The sequence below is a fragment of the Capricornis sumatraensis genome, chromosome 15 (genome assembly GCF_032405125.1).
Source record: "Capricornis sumatraensis isolate serow.1 chromosome 15, serow.2, whole genome shotgun sequence".
Taxonomy (NCBI): Eukaryota; Metazoa; Chordata; class Mammalia; order Artiodactyla; family Bovidae; genus Capricornis; species Capricornis sumatraensis.
The window spans coordinates 51,391,595-51,407,550 of record NC_091083.1 but is presented as its reverse complement, the minus strand read 5'-3'; the positions used below and the strand labels follow the sequence as shown (position 1 = coordinate 51,407,550).

The 15,956-nt window shown below is 43.0% G+C and overlaps 1 protein-coding gene across 2 annotated transcripts in view; it reads left to right on the top strand.

Moving 5' to 3' along the window:
• FERMT1 (FERM domain containing kindlin 1) overlaps positions 1–10,416 on the top strand; it is a 48,326-nt gene extending 37,910 nt beyond the window's left edge. Inside the window, exons 9-14 of one of the 2 annotated variants that reach the window (XM_068986932.1) lie at positions 634–740; positions 1,833–2,054; positions 2,897–3,021; positions 4,103–4,244; positions 7,832–8,001; positions 9,682–10,416. In XM_068986932.1, the coding sequence (XP_068843033.1) occupies positions 634–740; positions 1,833–2,054; positions 2,897–3,021; positions 4,103–4,244; positions 7,832–8,001; positions 9,682–9,691 (776 nt within the window). In that variant the 3' untranslated portion in view covers positions 9,692–10,416. Of the gene's footprint in view, positions 1–633; positions 741–1,832; positions 2,055–2,896; positions 3,022–4,102; positions 4,245–7,831; positions 8,975–9,681 lie in introns of those variants that run through there. The other variant, XM_068986931.1, reaches the window with a different exon arrangement.
• The last annotated feature ends 5,540 nt before the right edge of the window (positions 10,417–15,956 follow it).

The window sequence follows — 15,956 nt, the reverse complement described above, 5'->3', positions numbered from 1 at the left end:
CACATTTGGGCTTTATGTCTGAAAATGGCTGTGAGTGTACTGGTAACTCCATTAACTAAAAATTTAATTAACTAGTGCACTCAATTCCCTTATCATTTTGACAATCAGAGAATTCCCTCTCCTTTAATTCTTTCAAAGTTTATGTTCAATAACTGATCATATGAGTTAGCCAAATTAGCCTGAAAAGGAAGTCAATCGATGATATATTTAAGAAATCCATAAAATAAAATATTTGTATTTATCCATGTTAAGTTCATAACTTACCTAGTAATCATTTAATTCAGCAGTCCCTAGCCTTTTTGGCACCAGGGACTAGTTTTGTGAAAGACTGTTTTTCCACAGATTAGGGGCAGGGGTCGGGGGACGGTTTGGGGATGGTTCAAGCACACTACATTTATTGTGCACCTTATTCCTATTACTGTTACATCATCTCCACCTCAGCCCATCAAGCATTAGATCCCAGAGGCCGGGGACCCCTGCTTTAATTAATGTTATCAGCCTGCTCTTCAGTTTTTCAGAAGAGAGTCAAATCTCAGGAGTTTATGTTCAAATTCTTTGTTTTTAGATGCACATCTGATATTTGTCGAAGAGATTTCTCAGAACTCAGTTCTTTCCCTGCCTTCTATCGTTCAGGTTGTGAAGTTGTGCCAGATGTAAATGTAGCAGGGAGAAAATTTGGAATCAAATTACTAATCCCAGTTGCTGATGGTATGAATGAGGTGTATCTGAGATGTGACCACGTAAGTAAAATCACTTCTCTTTTATTAAGCCTTAAGACAAACCATCTCAGTTGTTTTCTCAAATCAGAGCACTCATCAGTCAGCTCCTGCTTTGTAACAATCACAAAAATCATAAAGATACGTACCAATAAGCATTCTGCCAGGTGACTAGGGATTGGATGATTCAGGCTGTGGGCAGCTGGACAAATCTGCTTCAAGCCATCCACCTGGCTCAGCTGGCTCTTTACCACTGGCTGAGCTCATGGGCTTTACTTTGAGCCCCAGGCTGCCTGGGGAGGCTCTTCTCATAGTGATGGCAGAAGTGTCAGAAGGAGAGTGGGAACGTGTGAGACCTGCTAACACTTAAGCCTGGAGTCAGTTGGTAGGTACACTGTCATTTCCACCTACACTCCGCTGATTAAAGCACATCCTTGGCCAGGCCGAAAGTCAAAAGATGGGAAATTACACTCTGGCTCTGCTGGGAGGGACTGTAAAGTTACATGGCTAGAGATGTGGATGCAAGGAGGGTGATGACTGAGGCCAGTGATTCAGTGAGCCACACCTACTGTTGCCCTGAAGAATTAATTTCACTCTTCACACACATCCCCTAGGCTTCTGGGACCACTCCCCTTTGCTCCCTGATTTGCTCCCTGAGGTAGCAAATGAGCAAAGACATTAAAGAACAGTAGAAGCCACAACTAGCTGGTTCACATCCACCAATATGAGAAGTCAGCTAATGATTTTCCTGTCTTTTGTCAAAGGGATAAGACATGATCTGAAAATGGGAATATACATCAAGGACGTTTCCCAGTAGTTTGAATTTTCACCTGTCTGTGCTCCATGAAGCTCCTTTGTGTCCTTGGTTCATCTTTACATTCAAAGTTCTCCACACAGAATTTCTCAGTCGGCATTCCTGTTCTTCAGTCCCTTGGTATCTAGAAACTCAACACAGGACACAAAAGGTCTCATATGGTGTTAAATTAGGTGATTAACAGACAGTTCAAATGGATGCCACCCCACATCTTCTAGAATGATGGTCCAAATCCTGCTCTGTTCCCAGCATGACAGCTTTGTACTTGAACTTGCTTCTCAGCCCTCTGGTGTTTCTTGCAGGAGAGTCAGTATGCCCAATGGATGGCTGCCTGCATCTTGGCATCAAAGGGCAAAACCATGGCAGACAGCTCCTACCAGCCAGAGGTCCTCAACATTCTTTCTTTTCTGAAGATGAAAAACCGGAACTCAGCATCTCAGGTGGCTTCTGGTCTCGAAAACATGGACATAAACCCGGAATGTTTTGTGTCACCTCGGTGTGCAAAAAAGCACAAGTCTAAACAGGTACTGCTAAGCAGGCTGGGGTGATTATTTGCAGTACATTCTGTATTTTCTGAAATAGAATAGGGAATTAAATTGATTGAGATCATCATCATGAAAAATCAGCTAATGGGGAAATTTAACTATGAACTGGGTATCAAATGATATTAAGAAATTATTGTTAATTTTTTAAATATTTATCTACTGGACTGTGTTGGATCTTAATTGCAGCATGAGGGGTCTTCACTGTGCCACGTGGGCTTCTCTCTAATTGCAACACACAGGCTCTGAGCATGCAGGCTCAGTCACTGCAGCACATAGGTTTAGTTGCTCTGTGGCATGTGGGATCTAAGTTCCCCAACCAGATATTGAACCCATGTTCCATGCATCAGAGGGTGCATTCTTAACCACTGGGCCAACAAGGAAGTCCCAAATTATTGTTAATTTTGATAGCAATGACTGCACTACTAACTGAACATGGCGGTATTCCCAGAATAAAAATTTTAAAAGAATGATTTAGTCCCCACAAATTAAAATTTTAAATTTATGTTTCCATAAGAGTGGGTTGAAAGGTACACAGTAAAATGATTCAAGTAGAACCATTGCCCATGGAGACCCCACAGACCCCAGAAAGAAAGCAAGCCTACAAATTACCTGATCATCCTGCTTCTCCCCAGTGATTTGTATGTATTATAGAAAAAGAGAGAGAGAGATTGAATGAATGAATGGAAAGGAAATTGTCTTTGTGAAGCCGCAGTTGGGTCTTGTGTTCATTCTTCTCACTGGAGACCTGAAGCCAACAGGATACTTGCTGTAGAGAGTCAGTGTCTGCTAAAGGGAATTTGACATCTTCCACTTCTGCTTAGCTGGCAGCCTGCATTCTGGAAGCCCACCAGAACGTGGCTCAAATGCCCCTGGTCGAAGCCAAGCTGCGATTCATCCAGGCATGGCAGTCTCTACCTGAATTTGGCCTCACCTACTACCTTGTCAGGTGATTATAATGCTCACCTGCCTCTTACTTTCTGTTCAATTCTAAGTGCCTTCCTTGGAATCCAGTTTATTCTCATTTGGTCTAGAATATAAAATTCTCTTTTTTTTAAACTTTAGAATACTGTCTGTTCACAAATGGCCATCACTTTTGGCTGCTCGTAACAATCTTCCATACCTCTGTTCAGAGTGCCTACCTGATCTCTCTGCTTCTCCTGCTTGTCCCCTAAGTTTTCAATTTAACAGCCTGTGTGATCCCTTTAAGTCAAATCCTGTCAGGCTTCTTCTCACCCCATCTAAAGGCATTCTGTCACACTCAGGGTAAAGGCCAAATCCTTACAGTGGCCCTGCAGGACCTTAACTCTAGAATTTCACTTCCTCTCCCCTCATTCATGCTGCCCTGGCCTCCTGGCAGGGAGCCATGCTGGCCTCCGGGCAGGGCTTTGAGCATGAGGGGGCTGGTGAGGGAAAGAGAGCTCAGGCCTTTGCACTGTGCCCTCCGCCTAAGATACTTTTTCTCCAGGTATCCACATAACTCACGCCCTCATAGACACCAGTTCTTCAATCAAATCTTCCTTCTCTAAGATCCCCCTGACACTCTATTTAAAATTGTAAGAACCTCCTCCCCATTATTCCCTGTCTCACTTTAGTGCTTTATTCTCATTCATGATCTTATCTGACATATATATTTCATTTATTCATGACCCTCTCCCCCAGCTAGGCTATAAGCTCAATGAGCTTAGGAATGTTCTTTCTGTCTGCTTAGGTCGCTGTGCCTAAGCAGTGCCTAGAAGGGTGCCTGGCATACACAGTTGGTACTAATTTGAATTAATTGACTTGACTACCTCTTATTTTGCTTTCCTCTAATGTCAATTTCATTTAAATAATGTCAGCAGGACATCCTAATTCTCTCCAGCCTTTATATTCTCTCTATCACAATAATAATGCCCTTTGCAGAAAAGTAACCCCTCATTGTCTACTCTTCAGAAATGATTTAGAAATGTTGGTATTATTTTTAAGAAGTTGTGTGTAAATAAACATCATGTCACAGAAAGTAGTTACATCTTTTAATTAAATTTTTTCAGATTTAAAGGAAGCAAAAAAGATGACATTCTGGGAATTTCACATAATAGGTTGATTAGAATCGATGCAGCCACTGGGATCCCAATTACAACATGGAGATTTACAAATATGAAACAGTGGAATGTAAACTGGGAAATCCGGCAGGTAAAGTGAAAGTCTGGATACATTCAGTATTGAACCTATTAAACCTGTGCTCCCTCAGAACTGCAGCTTATTCTGATTTTAAGAAGGTATTCTTATACCTAGAATTTAGAAACCACAAGCATGTGGTAATTGTCTGCTAAAATAATCATAGGCAGTTCTGGGCAGTTCCCTAACAAGTATAGGCCAAATGCTTTTGAATTAACATAAGTTGGCTTGGTCTCCATACAGACAGACTCTAAAATTGCTCAGTAGTTTAATTTCCTTCAGCTCATGTATGATTATATAAGATTTAGGCTGATAATTACTTAACAGAAGCCACCTGAGATGCATGTATCATACAGAATAAATCCAAAATAGGCCTCATCTGACTGGCTGCCAAGAGGTATAACTGCTTGAGGACTCCCAGGCTCAACTGACCACGTGGAGAGCATTCTAGTCCCAAAGGGGAAAAGTACCAAAGCCAGCATGGTACACAGGGGTGACAGGGGAAAATTCCACCTCTGACTTCAGGAGCCGTCCACCACGATCATCTCTGCCCTGGGAACCAGGCCACACCTACGTCACAGGCTATGCTAGACTGAGTCAGAGCCACCTGAGAGTCCTGATGATTTAAAACATTCTTCTAATGATGACAGAGGGGCTCTACCTCATTCCTGTGGCATTCCTATTTTTCCAGTAGGAAGCTGTCAATGTAGAGGGAGGTTAAGAGGGTCACATTTTTTTAAGAACAATGGATTCCTCTCAGCACAGCTGTTGACAGTCTTAACTGTTTTGTAGAATGAAGGTCTGAGATTAGATGGCCTCTAAGGCAGTGGCTTGAAAACCTTGCTATACCCTCAAAGCCATATAAATCCACCTCTGGGAAATGGAAATCAAAACTACAAGGTGCCACCTCACACCAGTCAGAATGACCATCATCAAAAAATCAGCAAACAATAAACGCTGGAGAGGGTGTCGAGAAAAGGGAAACCTCCTACACTGTTGGTGTAAGTTGGTGCAACCATTCTGGAAAACAGTATGGAGGTTCCTCAGAAAACTGAAAACAGAATTACCATATGATCCAGAAATCCCACTCCTGGGCATATATCCAGACAGAACTCTAATTCAAAAAGATATGTGGACCTCTATGTTTAAAGCAGCACTATTCACAATAGCCAAGACAGGGAAACAACCTAAATGTCCAACAACAGGTGAATGGGTAGAGAAGATTGGTCCATAGATACGATGGAGTACTACTCGGCCGTGAAAAAGAACAGAATAATGCCATCTGCAGCAACATGGATACACCTAGAGATCCTCATACTAAGTGAAACAAGTCAAAAAAAGGAAGATAAATACCATATGATATCAATTATATGGCTATACCATATGATACAGAACCTAAAATATGACACAAATGAACCTATTTACAAAACAGAAACAGACTCACAGACACAGAGAACAGACTGATGTTTGCCACAGGGGAGAGAGTTGAGGGAGGGATGGAGTGGGAGGTTGGGTTTAGCAGATGTAAGCTCTTGTATATAGAATGGATAAACAAGGTCCTGCTGTATAGCACAAAGAACTATATTCAATATGCTATGATAAACCATAATAGCAAAGGCTATTGTAAAAATGTATACATATACATATATACACACACACACACACACACACACACACATATATATATATATATATATTGGGTTGGCCAAAAAATTCATTTGGGTTTTTCCAGAAGATGTTACAGAATGAACGAACAGTTTGGCCAACCCTGTATATATATATATCTGAATCACTTTGCTATACAGCAGAAATTAGCATGGCATTGTAAATCAACTACAATTAAAAAAAAATAACCCAACTGTGTACCTTAAATAGGTCTGTTTATTATATATCAGTTATACCTCAGTAACACCATTTGGAAAAAAAAAAATCCAACTCTGGGAATGGCCAAGGTCAGTGACTCTTTTTTTTAAAGGTTTTTAAAATAACATTTATTTCTTAAAACTTATCATGTGCATAATAGGAAACCAAAAAACACAAAAGGCAAAAAACAAAGTCATCCACAATCACAAGCAGTTTACCATTTGATGTGTCCTTCTAGGCTTCATTTGTTTATCTATAAAAGTAAGCATCCATTTTTATATAATTAAGATGATACAGTTATATATCATGCTTTTTCACACATCATGAATATTTACCATTTCGAAGTACCAAAGCTATATGAGTATTTGATAACCAAGAATACACTACACCAACTCAATCTAGAAGGAAAAAATGTAGTCCTACCTTTCTTGGGACAAAAATTTCATAAAAGTAAAAAATGGCAACAGACCTCTACATAAAGATGTTGGCAGAGTCATGATTAAAATACTGCATTCCCTTAATATTCCATTAAAAGTGAGACATGAAGCAAAATTTAAATATGAACACCTCCACATATATCCCTCCATTTATACTTCCTCCTCCCCTCTGCTGCCAACCTAATGAACAAGTCCTGACCTTTATTTCTCAGATGGATTAATAAGTCCATGTCCAAGATGCTACTTTTTTATCAATTATAACAAAGATATTCACAAATTGATTAATTCAATAGTTCTACTTTTTAGTCATATGTTGTCACCTCAGGACATCTAAAAGACTTAGATGTTGCAAATAGAGAATGAACTTTGCGAAGATGTTTTGCTTTGCATATAAGAACATTTCAACATATCCATTGTTGTATAAGTTACATGCATTTTAGCTTTACTGAATAGTCTTTGTAAATACTGGACAGTATGTCCCAATTGTATAATATTTAGTCTCTAGATATTAAAGAGTAGCCAATGTTTGACAAATGTACAGTTAGTAAACTAACATTTTGCACACTTTGTGTTAAAATTCATTGAAAGGCCATCTTCTGAAAGGGACCTTTGGAAGTGAAATTGTAAGTCACATCTAAGTGACACACGTGCCCATACTTACCCACTGTTGGATGATGATGGAAAGAAGAAATTGAGAGAAATGAAGCATTCTAGATTAGAATGTTTCTATGGAGATCATCCATTCTTAAGGTCCTCAGCTGATTCCAGTGGTAGCCAAGGTAGAGAACTCGTCAAGCTTCAATTTCTTCTAGTGTAGAGTTTATGACTTCCAGCTGGGAAGGACTGAGGGCCGTGGCCATGGAAAAATTCACATGAGCCTTTTCTTCTCCGCTCAAAACTCTGCAAAGCGTCCTGTCCCTCCACACACAGTGTTTAGACAGTTCTTTCATCTAAAGAGACAGACAGGAAATATCTTTTTTTTGTTTGTTTGTTTATTTATTTTTTTTTATTAAATTTTAAAATCTTTAATTCTTACATGTGTTCACAAACATGAAAGGAAATATCTTTGCATTAGGTCTTAAGTGTTTTCCCAGGTGCGCGGCAAAGCTGACACCACAAGAGGGCGCACGGAGAGCAGAGATGTTTTTCTGTAAGCTTTGATGCAAGCAGTGGGGTTTTGTGAGGTTCGGGAAAAGCTGTCAGCACCTCAGCAGTCCTCAGCTCTGGACCATCTCCAGCCAAGCGGCTTTTTTTCGATCCATCCTTGTCAGGTTTAAGCGTACCTATGCCTTCCCCTTCCAGGTGGCTATCGAGTTTGACCAGAACGTCTCCATTGCGTTCACCTGCCTGAGTGCGGATTGCAAAATCGTGCATGAGTACATCGGAGGCTACATTTTCCTGTCCACCCGCTCCAAGGACCAGAATGAAACGCTTGACGAGGACCTGTTCCACAAGTTGACCGGCGGCCAGGAGTGAGCAAAGCAGGCCTGCTGGGCCTACACAGAGGGCGGCCTCCCTGGAGCTGGGTCCATGGCCCGAAACGTGTGTACGCTCCAGGCTGACAGCATATATGGACACCCAGACCCTCTCCTTATTTCAGACACCTTGCCTAGCACATCCGTCCCCCAACTCTTCCCTCTGCCACCTGTGGTGGAAGGAGCCTCAGTTAACTTAAAATGTGGGGTGGGAGACAGCACCGTACTTGGCATTGCTCTAAGGCCCCACCTGTGACTTGAAGAGCCTGTGCGTACAGGGTTGGAAGCTGCCCGTGTGCTTATGGCTTGGTTGTTAAGTCAGAGGAAAGCCAGGTAGCACATGTAGTAAGGACAAATCTTATTCCCCAAACTCAGGTATGAAAAGAAATAGGTCTTTCCTTAACAGAAGTGCTTTTACCTGCCATCTTGTGGAACTGGTAGAGGGAGCCCTGATTATTCTTATGTCCTGGGGATCAAGGTCTAGGGTGCAGGTCTGGGGGAAGGTGGCATTACCTGGTACTAGTTGGTGACAAGGCGTCAGAGTAGTGGCCCTTGGTGGCATGAGTCCAGAGCAGCATCTGCCAAGGTGATCACTGACCCCTCTTGTCTTGGACGCAGGTTACTGCCCCCCACCCCGCTGCAAGTCCCATTCCATTCCAGTCACCTTTAAGTCCTTCTAAAGACGTGATAACACATGGGTTCTGGGAATCCCACTCCTCAAAACTGCTTCATGTTTCCAAAGCTTCTACTCTGGGTTGGGGCTCAAGAAGATGGGTCCAATTCTCTCTTCATAAAACCACCTCATGCATCAAGGCTTCCAGCAAAGTTTCCATTGCAACCCGTCAGGGAGAGAAAAGCAGGACAGCCCATCCCCAAAGCCCACCAAATTTAAGAGCTCTTGGCATCCCTGGAGACTTCTACTGGGCCTTTGGCTGGTGGGTGGGTGGGGTAGGGAAGCCTTGCTCTTATCACTCAACAGTGCTCCCTTAGATTTGTGTCTGTTTACGTGACTGTGTGCACTCAGTTGCTCAGTTGTGTCTGACTCTGACCCCATGGACTGTGACCCACCAGGCTCCTCCATCCATGGAATTTTTCAGGGAAGAATACTGGAGCTGGTTGCCATTTCTTACTCCAGGAGATGACTAGATAGCATCCCCAACTCAATGGACATGAATTTGAGCAAATTCTGAGAGACAGTGGAGAACAGAAGGGCCTGGCATGCTGCAGTCCATGAAGTCACAAAGGGTCAGACATGACTTAGCAACTGAATGACATATGACTCATGGCCTTTCCCCTAAAGGCTTTTGACTTTTGTAAATCAAAAGCTGATAACAAACCTTTTTTTTCCCTCTGCTTTTTGCTTTGTCATATCTGCCATGAGACATGAACATGGGCCAATTAACAGCTGCCTCAATTGTCATTTTCTGTTTTGGTTTGTCATTGTTGGGATGAGTGAGTTTTAAGAAAGTAAAAAGCAGTACTGGGGATAGAAGGATATATGAGATGTATTTTATTATGTTTTTATAAATATTCTTCTGTCACACAAAGGATATGGGTTGCAAGGTTAAGGCCAAGACTCCCTTTCCACTTTAAAGTTCCTTTAGGATGCAAAGCTCAGGGGGCCTTGTTGGACCTCAGATGCCCAAAGACATCCACTGTTGCTTTATTTTCCAACAGAGCTATTTGAGAAGACAGATCTCTGCAATTCTGGGGGCCACCTCAAGACAGCTTTGGCTGGGGACTCTTCAGCCCTGAGGCAGAAGTTGTCACTGGAAGTTCCTCTTTCAGCCTCACCTTAGAAGTGAATGTTAGTGAAGAATCTTCAGGCAATACCTGAACTTCTGAGGCCTAGCTTAAAGATTAATTGTGCCTCAGGCACTTGACTCATCTGGTCCATGTCATAAAGAACTGAGTTTGAAAATCCCTGGTGGCTCAGAGGTTAAAGCATCTGCCTGCAATGTGGGAGACCCAGGTTCAATCCCTGGGTTAGGAAGATCCCCTGGAGAAGGAAATGGCAACCCACTTCAGTATTCTTGCCTGGAGAATCCCATGGACGGAGGAGCCTGGTAGGGTACAGTCCACGGGGTTGCAAAGAGTCAGACATGACTGAGCAACTTCACTCACTCACTCATACAGAAACCAGTGCCAAGTGAACAGTGTTGAAGTTGGTGGTTATTTCTCCATAGTCCTGGGTCCCATTATTTTAGAACCTAGCTGGGCCCTAGATTAAAATAGTGCTCCTTGATGTCACAGTTTACCTGTCTGCTGTCATATACAGCTCTGCCTAATTTACCAAAGCTAGACCTTTGGTTCAACTTTCTTCCTCAGCTTTTCCTAGTTGTCTGATATTTCCATGTAAAACTCAAAAGAGTTGACTGGTTTTAACCAGACTTTTAAGGGAGCATTTCTTCCATGACTACACAGCAACATCCCAGAGGAAAAAGCAAGTGTGACAAAAATCATAAACATTGCTATTCTAAAGAGCAACTTACAGATTTTTTTACATTGGGTGCAAAGGTCACCCGACTTCCTATGATGAAATTTGAAATTAATGTGTGGCTTTCAACCTTGTTTGTTTTTTTATCTATGGTACATAGGGAAATCTGCATTTTTTTGTTATTTTATATGACTTTTTTAAAGTTTTCTACAGATTTGAATATGGTCTAATTGTGTCATCTCCAGTCTATTGACTCTAAAAAGGTGTATATTTTCTCCACTTTGAAAAAGAAGTGCAACTTTCAGGTTTAACATGTGCTTTTGCTCACAATTCCAAGATTTGAGCATATTCTCTGCAGTGAGATTGACTTAGAAATATTACTTAATCATTGGTTTCAACTTCTTTTTTTGAAACCAATTGATCATCACCAGATTTTCTGACATATAGTGAGCTCTTTTTATCCAGGTCTACCTTTTGGAAAAAGCACCATAGAGCAAAAATAGCCAGAGGCATCAGAATGCCTCTGATTTATGGTCAAATGTCAAGGGCACATCTTTCATTTAGATGGTCCATAAGAATTAGGGATGTGGAGTTTGTAGACATCCTTTCATGCAGTTCTTTTTTTTTTTTTTAACTGCAGTTGATTTACAGTACAGTTACAGTGCAGTTGTATTAGTTTCAGGTACAGATTCTTTTCCATTATAGGTATTACAAGATATTGAGTATGGTTTCAGGTACTGTTGCAACCCTTTGTGCAGTTCTCACATCAACGCATAAGGGGCAGGAATAACTTGCCTTCTCATTTCACAAAGGAGAAACCAGGCTCAGTAACTTGCCCAAGGTCATACCAAGAGTAAGCAATGGAACAAGATTGAGAGGCAGGTCTTAACTACAGAGACCATTGACCTTAGCCCAGCAAACCCCACAAAAACCTGTGCAGCATTGAAATGCCTACCCCAGCCCCAGTGCAGGCCTCTCCTGAGCTCAGTGTCCCCGTTTCACACACTGGTGGGGGAGGGCCAGGGAAACTAAAGGGTTGGTTGCCTCCGAGGAGCTGGGGAGGTGTAGGGGTATCAGAAAGGTCTGGGAGCCAGAGAAGTGAGTTGCCTCACAAGTATTTTGATTCTGGGAAAGTTTCTTTTCCAGTCCCAAGGTCAAAAAAGTAAGCAGATGAATCTCTCATTTGAAAACTCATCTTTGAGTTGCAGGCATTAGAAGCAAGACATCCTGAAATTGCTTAAAATTTTTAAACAGTTTTTTTTAATTCACTTGTAAGTAAAGACTTTTTTTTTCACTTCAGTATATTCAGCAAAGAGTGAAATAGAAAAGGAGGCTCCTTTCCACTCCTCCAACCTCCCTGAGAGATTCCAGGCTGACAGGAGGAAGAGAAGAAGCAGCAAAATCATGTGAAATAATGAAATATACATGCAATACATTCTTTCCTTATTTTCCCACACAAACGCATGATTTTTACAAAATCACAGGAGAGATGATCATGTGAGATAATGACGTATATGACTTTCATTCTTTGCCCACACAGCATGTGGTTTCCTACTTCCTCCTCATCCCTTGCTATCACCCTTGAATCTCTCTAGATGGTAAGGGTGGGAGAAAGCTGCCTCTTTTTCTTTGTCACCCCTTTCCCCTCTTCAGGCCCCTTACCTCCAAGAGCCATTGGACCCTGAAAATCCTAGAAAAGCTGACAGTCCCCCCATAGCCCTTCCTTGTATTCAAGTTTCCCTATCCCCTTTCTCAAGAGCGCATTCCTCCCTGAGGCCAAGGGGAAATACTGAGCTCCAGCAAAGAGAACAAAACCTGCCTGTGGGTTCTCCCTCCTCACAAATGCCTGCACTGCCCTCAACTCTTGCTGGCCTTGGGGTGATGGATTCTCAGATTTCTTCAGAGCAGAAATCTTCTGAGTGTAAGGTCAGATTCCAATAAGCCACCCTGGAGCCCAGAGCTCCCAGAAGCCACTTCACATGACACTAGGTCAGAAGATTTAGAGAGAGCCTCCAGGAGCCTCCCTACATTTGCCCAGACATCCATGTTGCGTGAAGACCCAGTTCCCTCAGAGCAGCCCTTCTGTGAACAGAATGTAAACAGAATGGGAATGTGAGGTTTCTCTTCAGATTTGCTCATGCTCCTCACTAACAACTGTCAAAAGAGATCTTCAACTAAATCAATTTCCTTCCTCTGACTCGCCACTGTGTGTGTGACCTTGCAGGCCTCAGTTTCTCCAGTCATTACAGAGAGAAAATCCCACAGTCCCTCCTTTACAGAGGACCTCAAATGACAGTGCTGTCCACGACCCAGCAGGGTGTTTTTTCTCTTCTCCTCCCTTTAAAGTTGGGAGGCAAGCCTCTGGCTGCTCTCTGAGATCCCCAGAGGCAGGAATGTGCCAGGGGAGGGAGAGAGCCCTTTGTGAGGGGACCCAGGGCCTCAGGGGAGAGCAGGGTCCAAAGCCCCAAGCCTGCGTCCTTGTTGGCCCCAAATAGGGCCCATAACAGCGAAGCAAGGTTGGCAAATGAAGTCCTGGAAGAGGGAAAGAATTGTATATCTTTGAGAAAAAAAGGGATGGGGAATGCAACAGGGCCTGGGGGCCCAGGCCCCACACATAGGGGTTGGTGGTGGAGTGGCTGGTTTGGGCCCAGCACCTGCCTTATAAAGGAAGCCCTGACTTGTGCCCACTGTGGCTATTGGGAGAGAACAAGGACGCTCTTTCAGGCAACATAGTGGAGAGTGGGGAAGCCAGTGCTAAAATAGTGAGGTCTTCCGGGAACGGGTGAGGCTCAGGGATGGAGGTCTGATGGAGGGGCTTACAAAGGGCCTCAGATACCTGCTGCTGCTGCTGCTGCTAAGTCACTTCAGTCGTGTCCGACTCTGTGCAACCCCATAGACGGCAGCCCACCAGGCTCCCCCATCCCTGGGATTCTCCAGGCAAGAACACTGGAGTGGGTTGCCATTTCCTTCTCCAATGCAGGAAAGTGAAAAGTGAAAGTGAAGTCGCTCAGTCATGTCCAACTCTGTGTGATCCCATGGACTGTAGCCCACCAGGCTCCTCCACCCATGAGATTTTCCAGGCAAGAGTACTGGAGTGGGGTGCCATTGCCTTCTCCCAGATACCTGCAATGTTCCCAAAATATTAATATTAGCAGCCAGGTCAGTCCACATGACCCAGCATTAAAAACACAGCAGAACCTGTGTTTTCTTTTCTAGGACTTAGCCCACACACTCAGCTTCAAAATGGGAAAGCACACTCTTTGCTATTGAGGGTCAGATACTGAGCACTAAACCCACATACACTGCAGCTTGTGTGCATAAGTGCTAAGTCACTTCAGTTGTGTCCAACTGTGCAACCCCATGTACTGTAGCCTGCCAGACACCTCTGCCCACGGGGATTCTCCAGGCAAGAATACTGGTGAAAGTGTATTGTTGGATTCACAACACTGGTTAGAAATGCCAGATCCACAGGGCCGGGAACAGGGTGAAGCAAGCAAGTCACCCGGGGCACATTTCAGGAGGTCCTCACCACCAGGGCCTCCCTTACCTCATCCTTGTCCCAGCTCCAAGGCCCACCCTGACCTCTTGAATTTTAACAAGACCTTCAACTGATATGTGTACACAGCAAAGTCTGAGAAGCTCTGGCCTAAGACACATGGCATGGATTTGGCAGAGAGGACATCAAACCCTGAGGCATCATGAACACAAATACCATAAAACCTACTTGCCAGTATATGGGTTGGCTAGTTTTCCCCAAAAACTTCAGGTTTATCCAGAACCAGTGAATGTAAACTTAATTGGAAATAAAGTCTTTGAAGATGTAATCAGGTTAGGATGAGGTGCACTAAATTAGGGTGGCCCCTAAATCCAGTATGACTGGGGGCTTTATAAGAAGAGAGGAGACAGGTAGAGACAGGGAGAAAGAAGGCCCTGTGATGACTGAGACAAAGATTAGAGTGGTGTAGCTGCAAGCCAGGACTTCCCAGGTGGCACTAGTGGTAAAGAAGCCACTTGCCAATGTAGGAGACGTAAGAGACGCAGGTTTGATCCCTGGCTTGGGAATGACAACCCACTTCAATATTCTTCCCTGGAGACTCCCATGGACAGAGGAGCCTGGCAGTTGATAGGGTCGCATAGACTTGGATGTGACTGAAGCAGCTTACCACGCACGCACACATGCAACTGCAAGTCAAGGACTGCTGGCAACCACAAGGGCAAGAACACATTATTACCAAGACCCTTCAGAGAGATCACGGTCCAGCTGACGTCTTAATTTTAGACATTAAGATTCCAGAACTGCAAAAGAACAAATTTCTATTTGAAGCCAGCAGGCCTATGGTAAAATTTTATGGCAGTTCTAGGAAAATAATGCAGCCAGAATTTTGACATCTTTAAAAATGGGGGTGCTGCTTTCCCCACTGAATCACTGGGTTACTGGAAAGAATATATGACAGAATGACTGCAAAGATGTTTCAAAAACTATAAAATGCAGAGATTTCCCTGGTAGTCCAGTGGCTAAGAGTCCATACTCCCAACTCAGAAGGCCGGAGTTCAATCCCTGGTCAGGGAACTAGATCCCACATGCGTCAACTAAAGATCCCACGTGCTACAACTAAGACCTGGTGCAGGCAAATAAATAAATGTTAATGAAAAAACTATAAAATGCAATTCAAAGATGACACATTATTTTTTTTTTTTAATCTTTATTTTTTGGTCATGCTGTGTGGCATATGGGATCTTAGTTCCCCGACCAGGGATCAAACCCTCAGCCCCTGCATTGGGAACACAGAGATTTAACCGCTGGACCACGAGGGAGGTGCCAACATTATTATTTTAATGAGGACATACTTTCAGTTATAAAGTGTTTATGTACTTATTTTCAAAGAAGTTTGTGTAACAATTTGGACATTTGCCCCCTCCTCCCAGGTGTTGGTAGTGCATACCTCTTGCCCCATTGTGTGGATTTGGCCATATGACTTCTTTTGGACAATCGGATGTTAGTTAGTGATTGATGTGAGCAGAGGCCCTCATGTCCTTGTACTGTTTGACTGCCCTTTTGCACTCCTGTCATCCACTGTGAGAACAGGTCCCCCAGATAATCACCTGGGCCACAGAATGGAACATAATGCTTCACTTTTAAGACATTTTTTTTTTCTTTTTTTCTCGTCATCTTCACCTATTTCTTCCATTCTCCACTCCCCACCTCTGGAAACCACCAGTTTGTTCTGTTTCTAGGGGTTCAGTTTTTCTAGATTCCACATATAAATGTGGTTATACAGTATTTATTAATATCTTTTTCTGACTTATTTCACTTGCCATAAAACCATCCAGGTCCATCCATGTTGTTACAAATAGCAGCGTTTCCTTCTTTTATGACTAATATTCCACTGTGTAGATATATCCATTCATCTGTCAATGGACACTTGAATTGTTTCCACGTCTTAGCTATTGTGAATGATGCTGCGGTAAACATGAAGGGACAGTTACCGCTTCTAGAAAGTGGTTTTCATTTCCT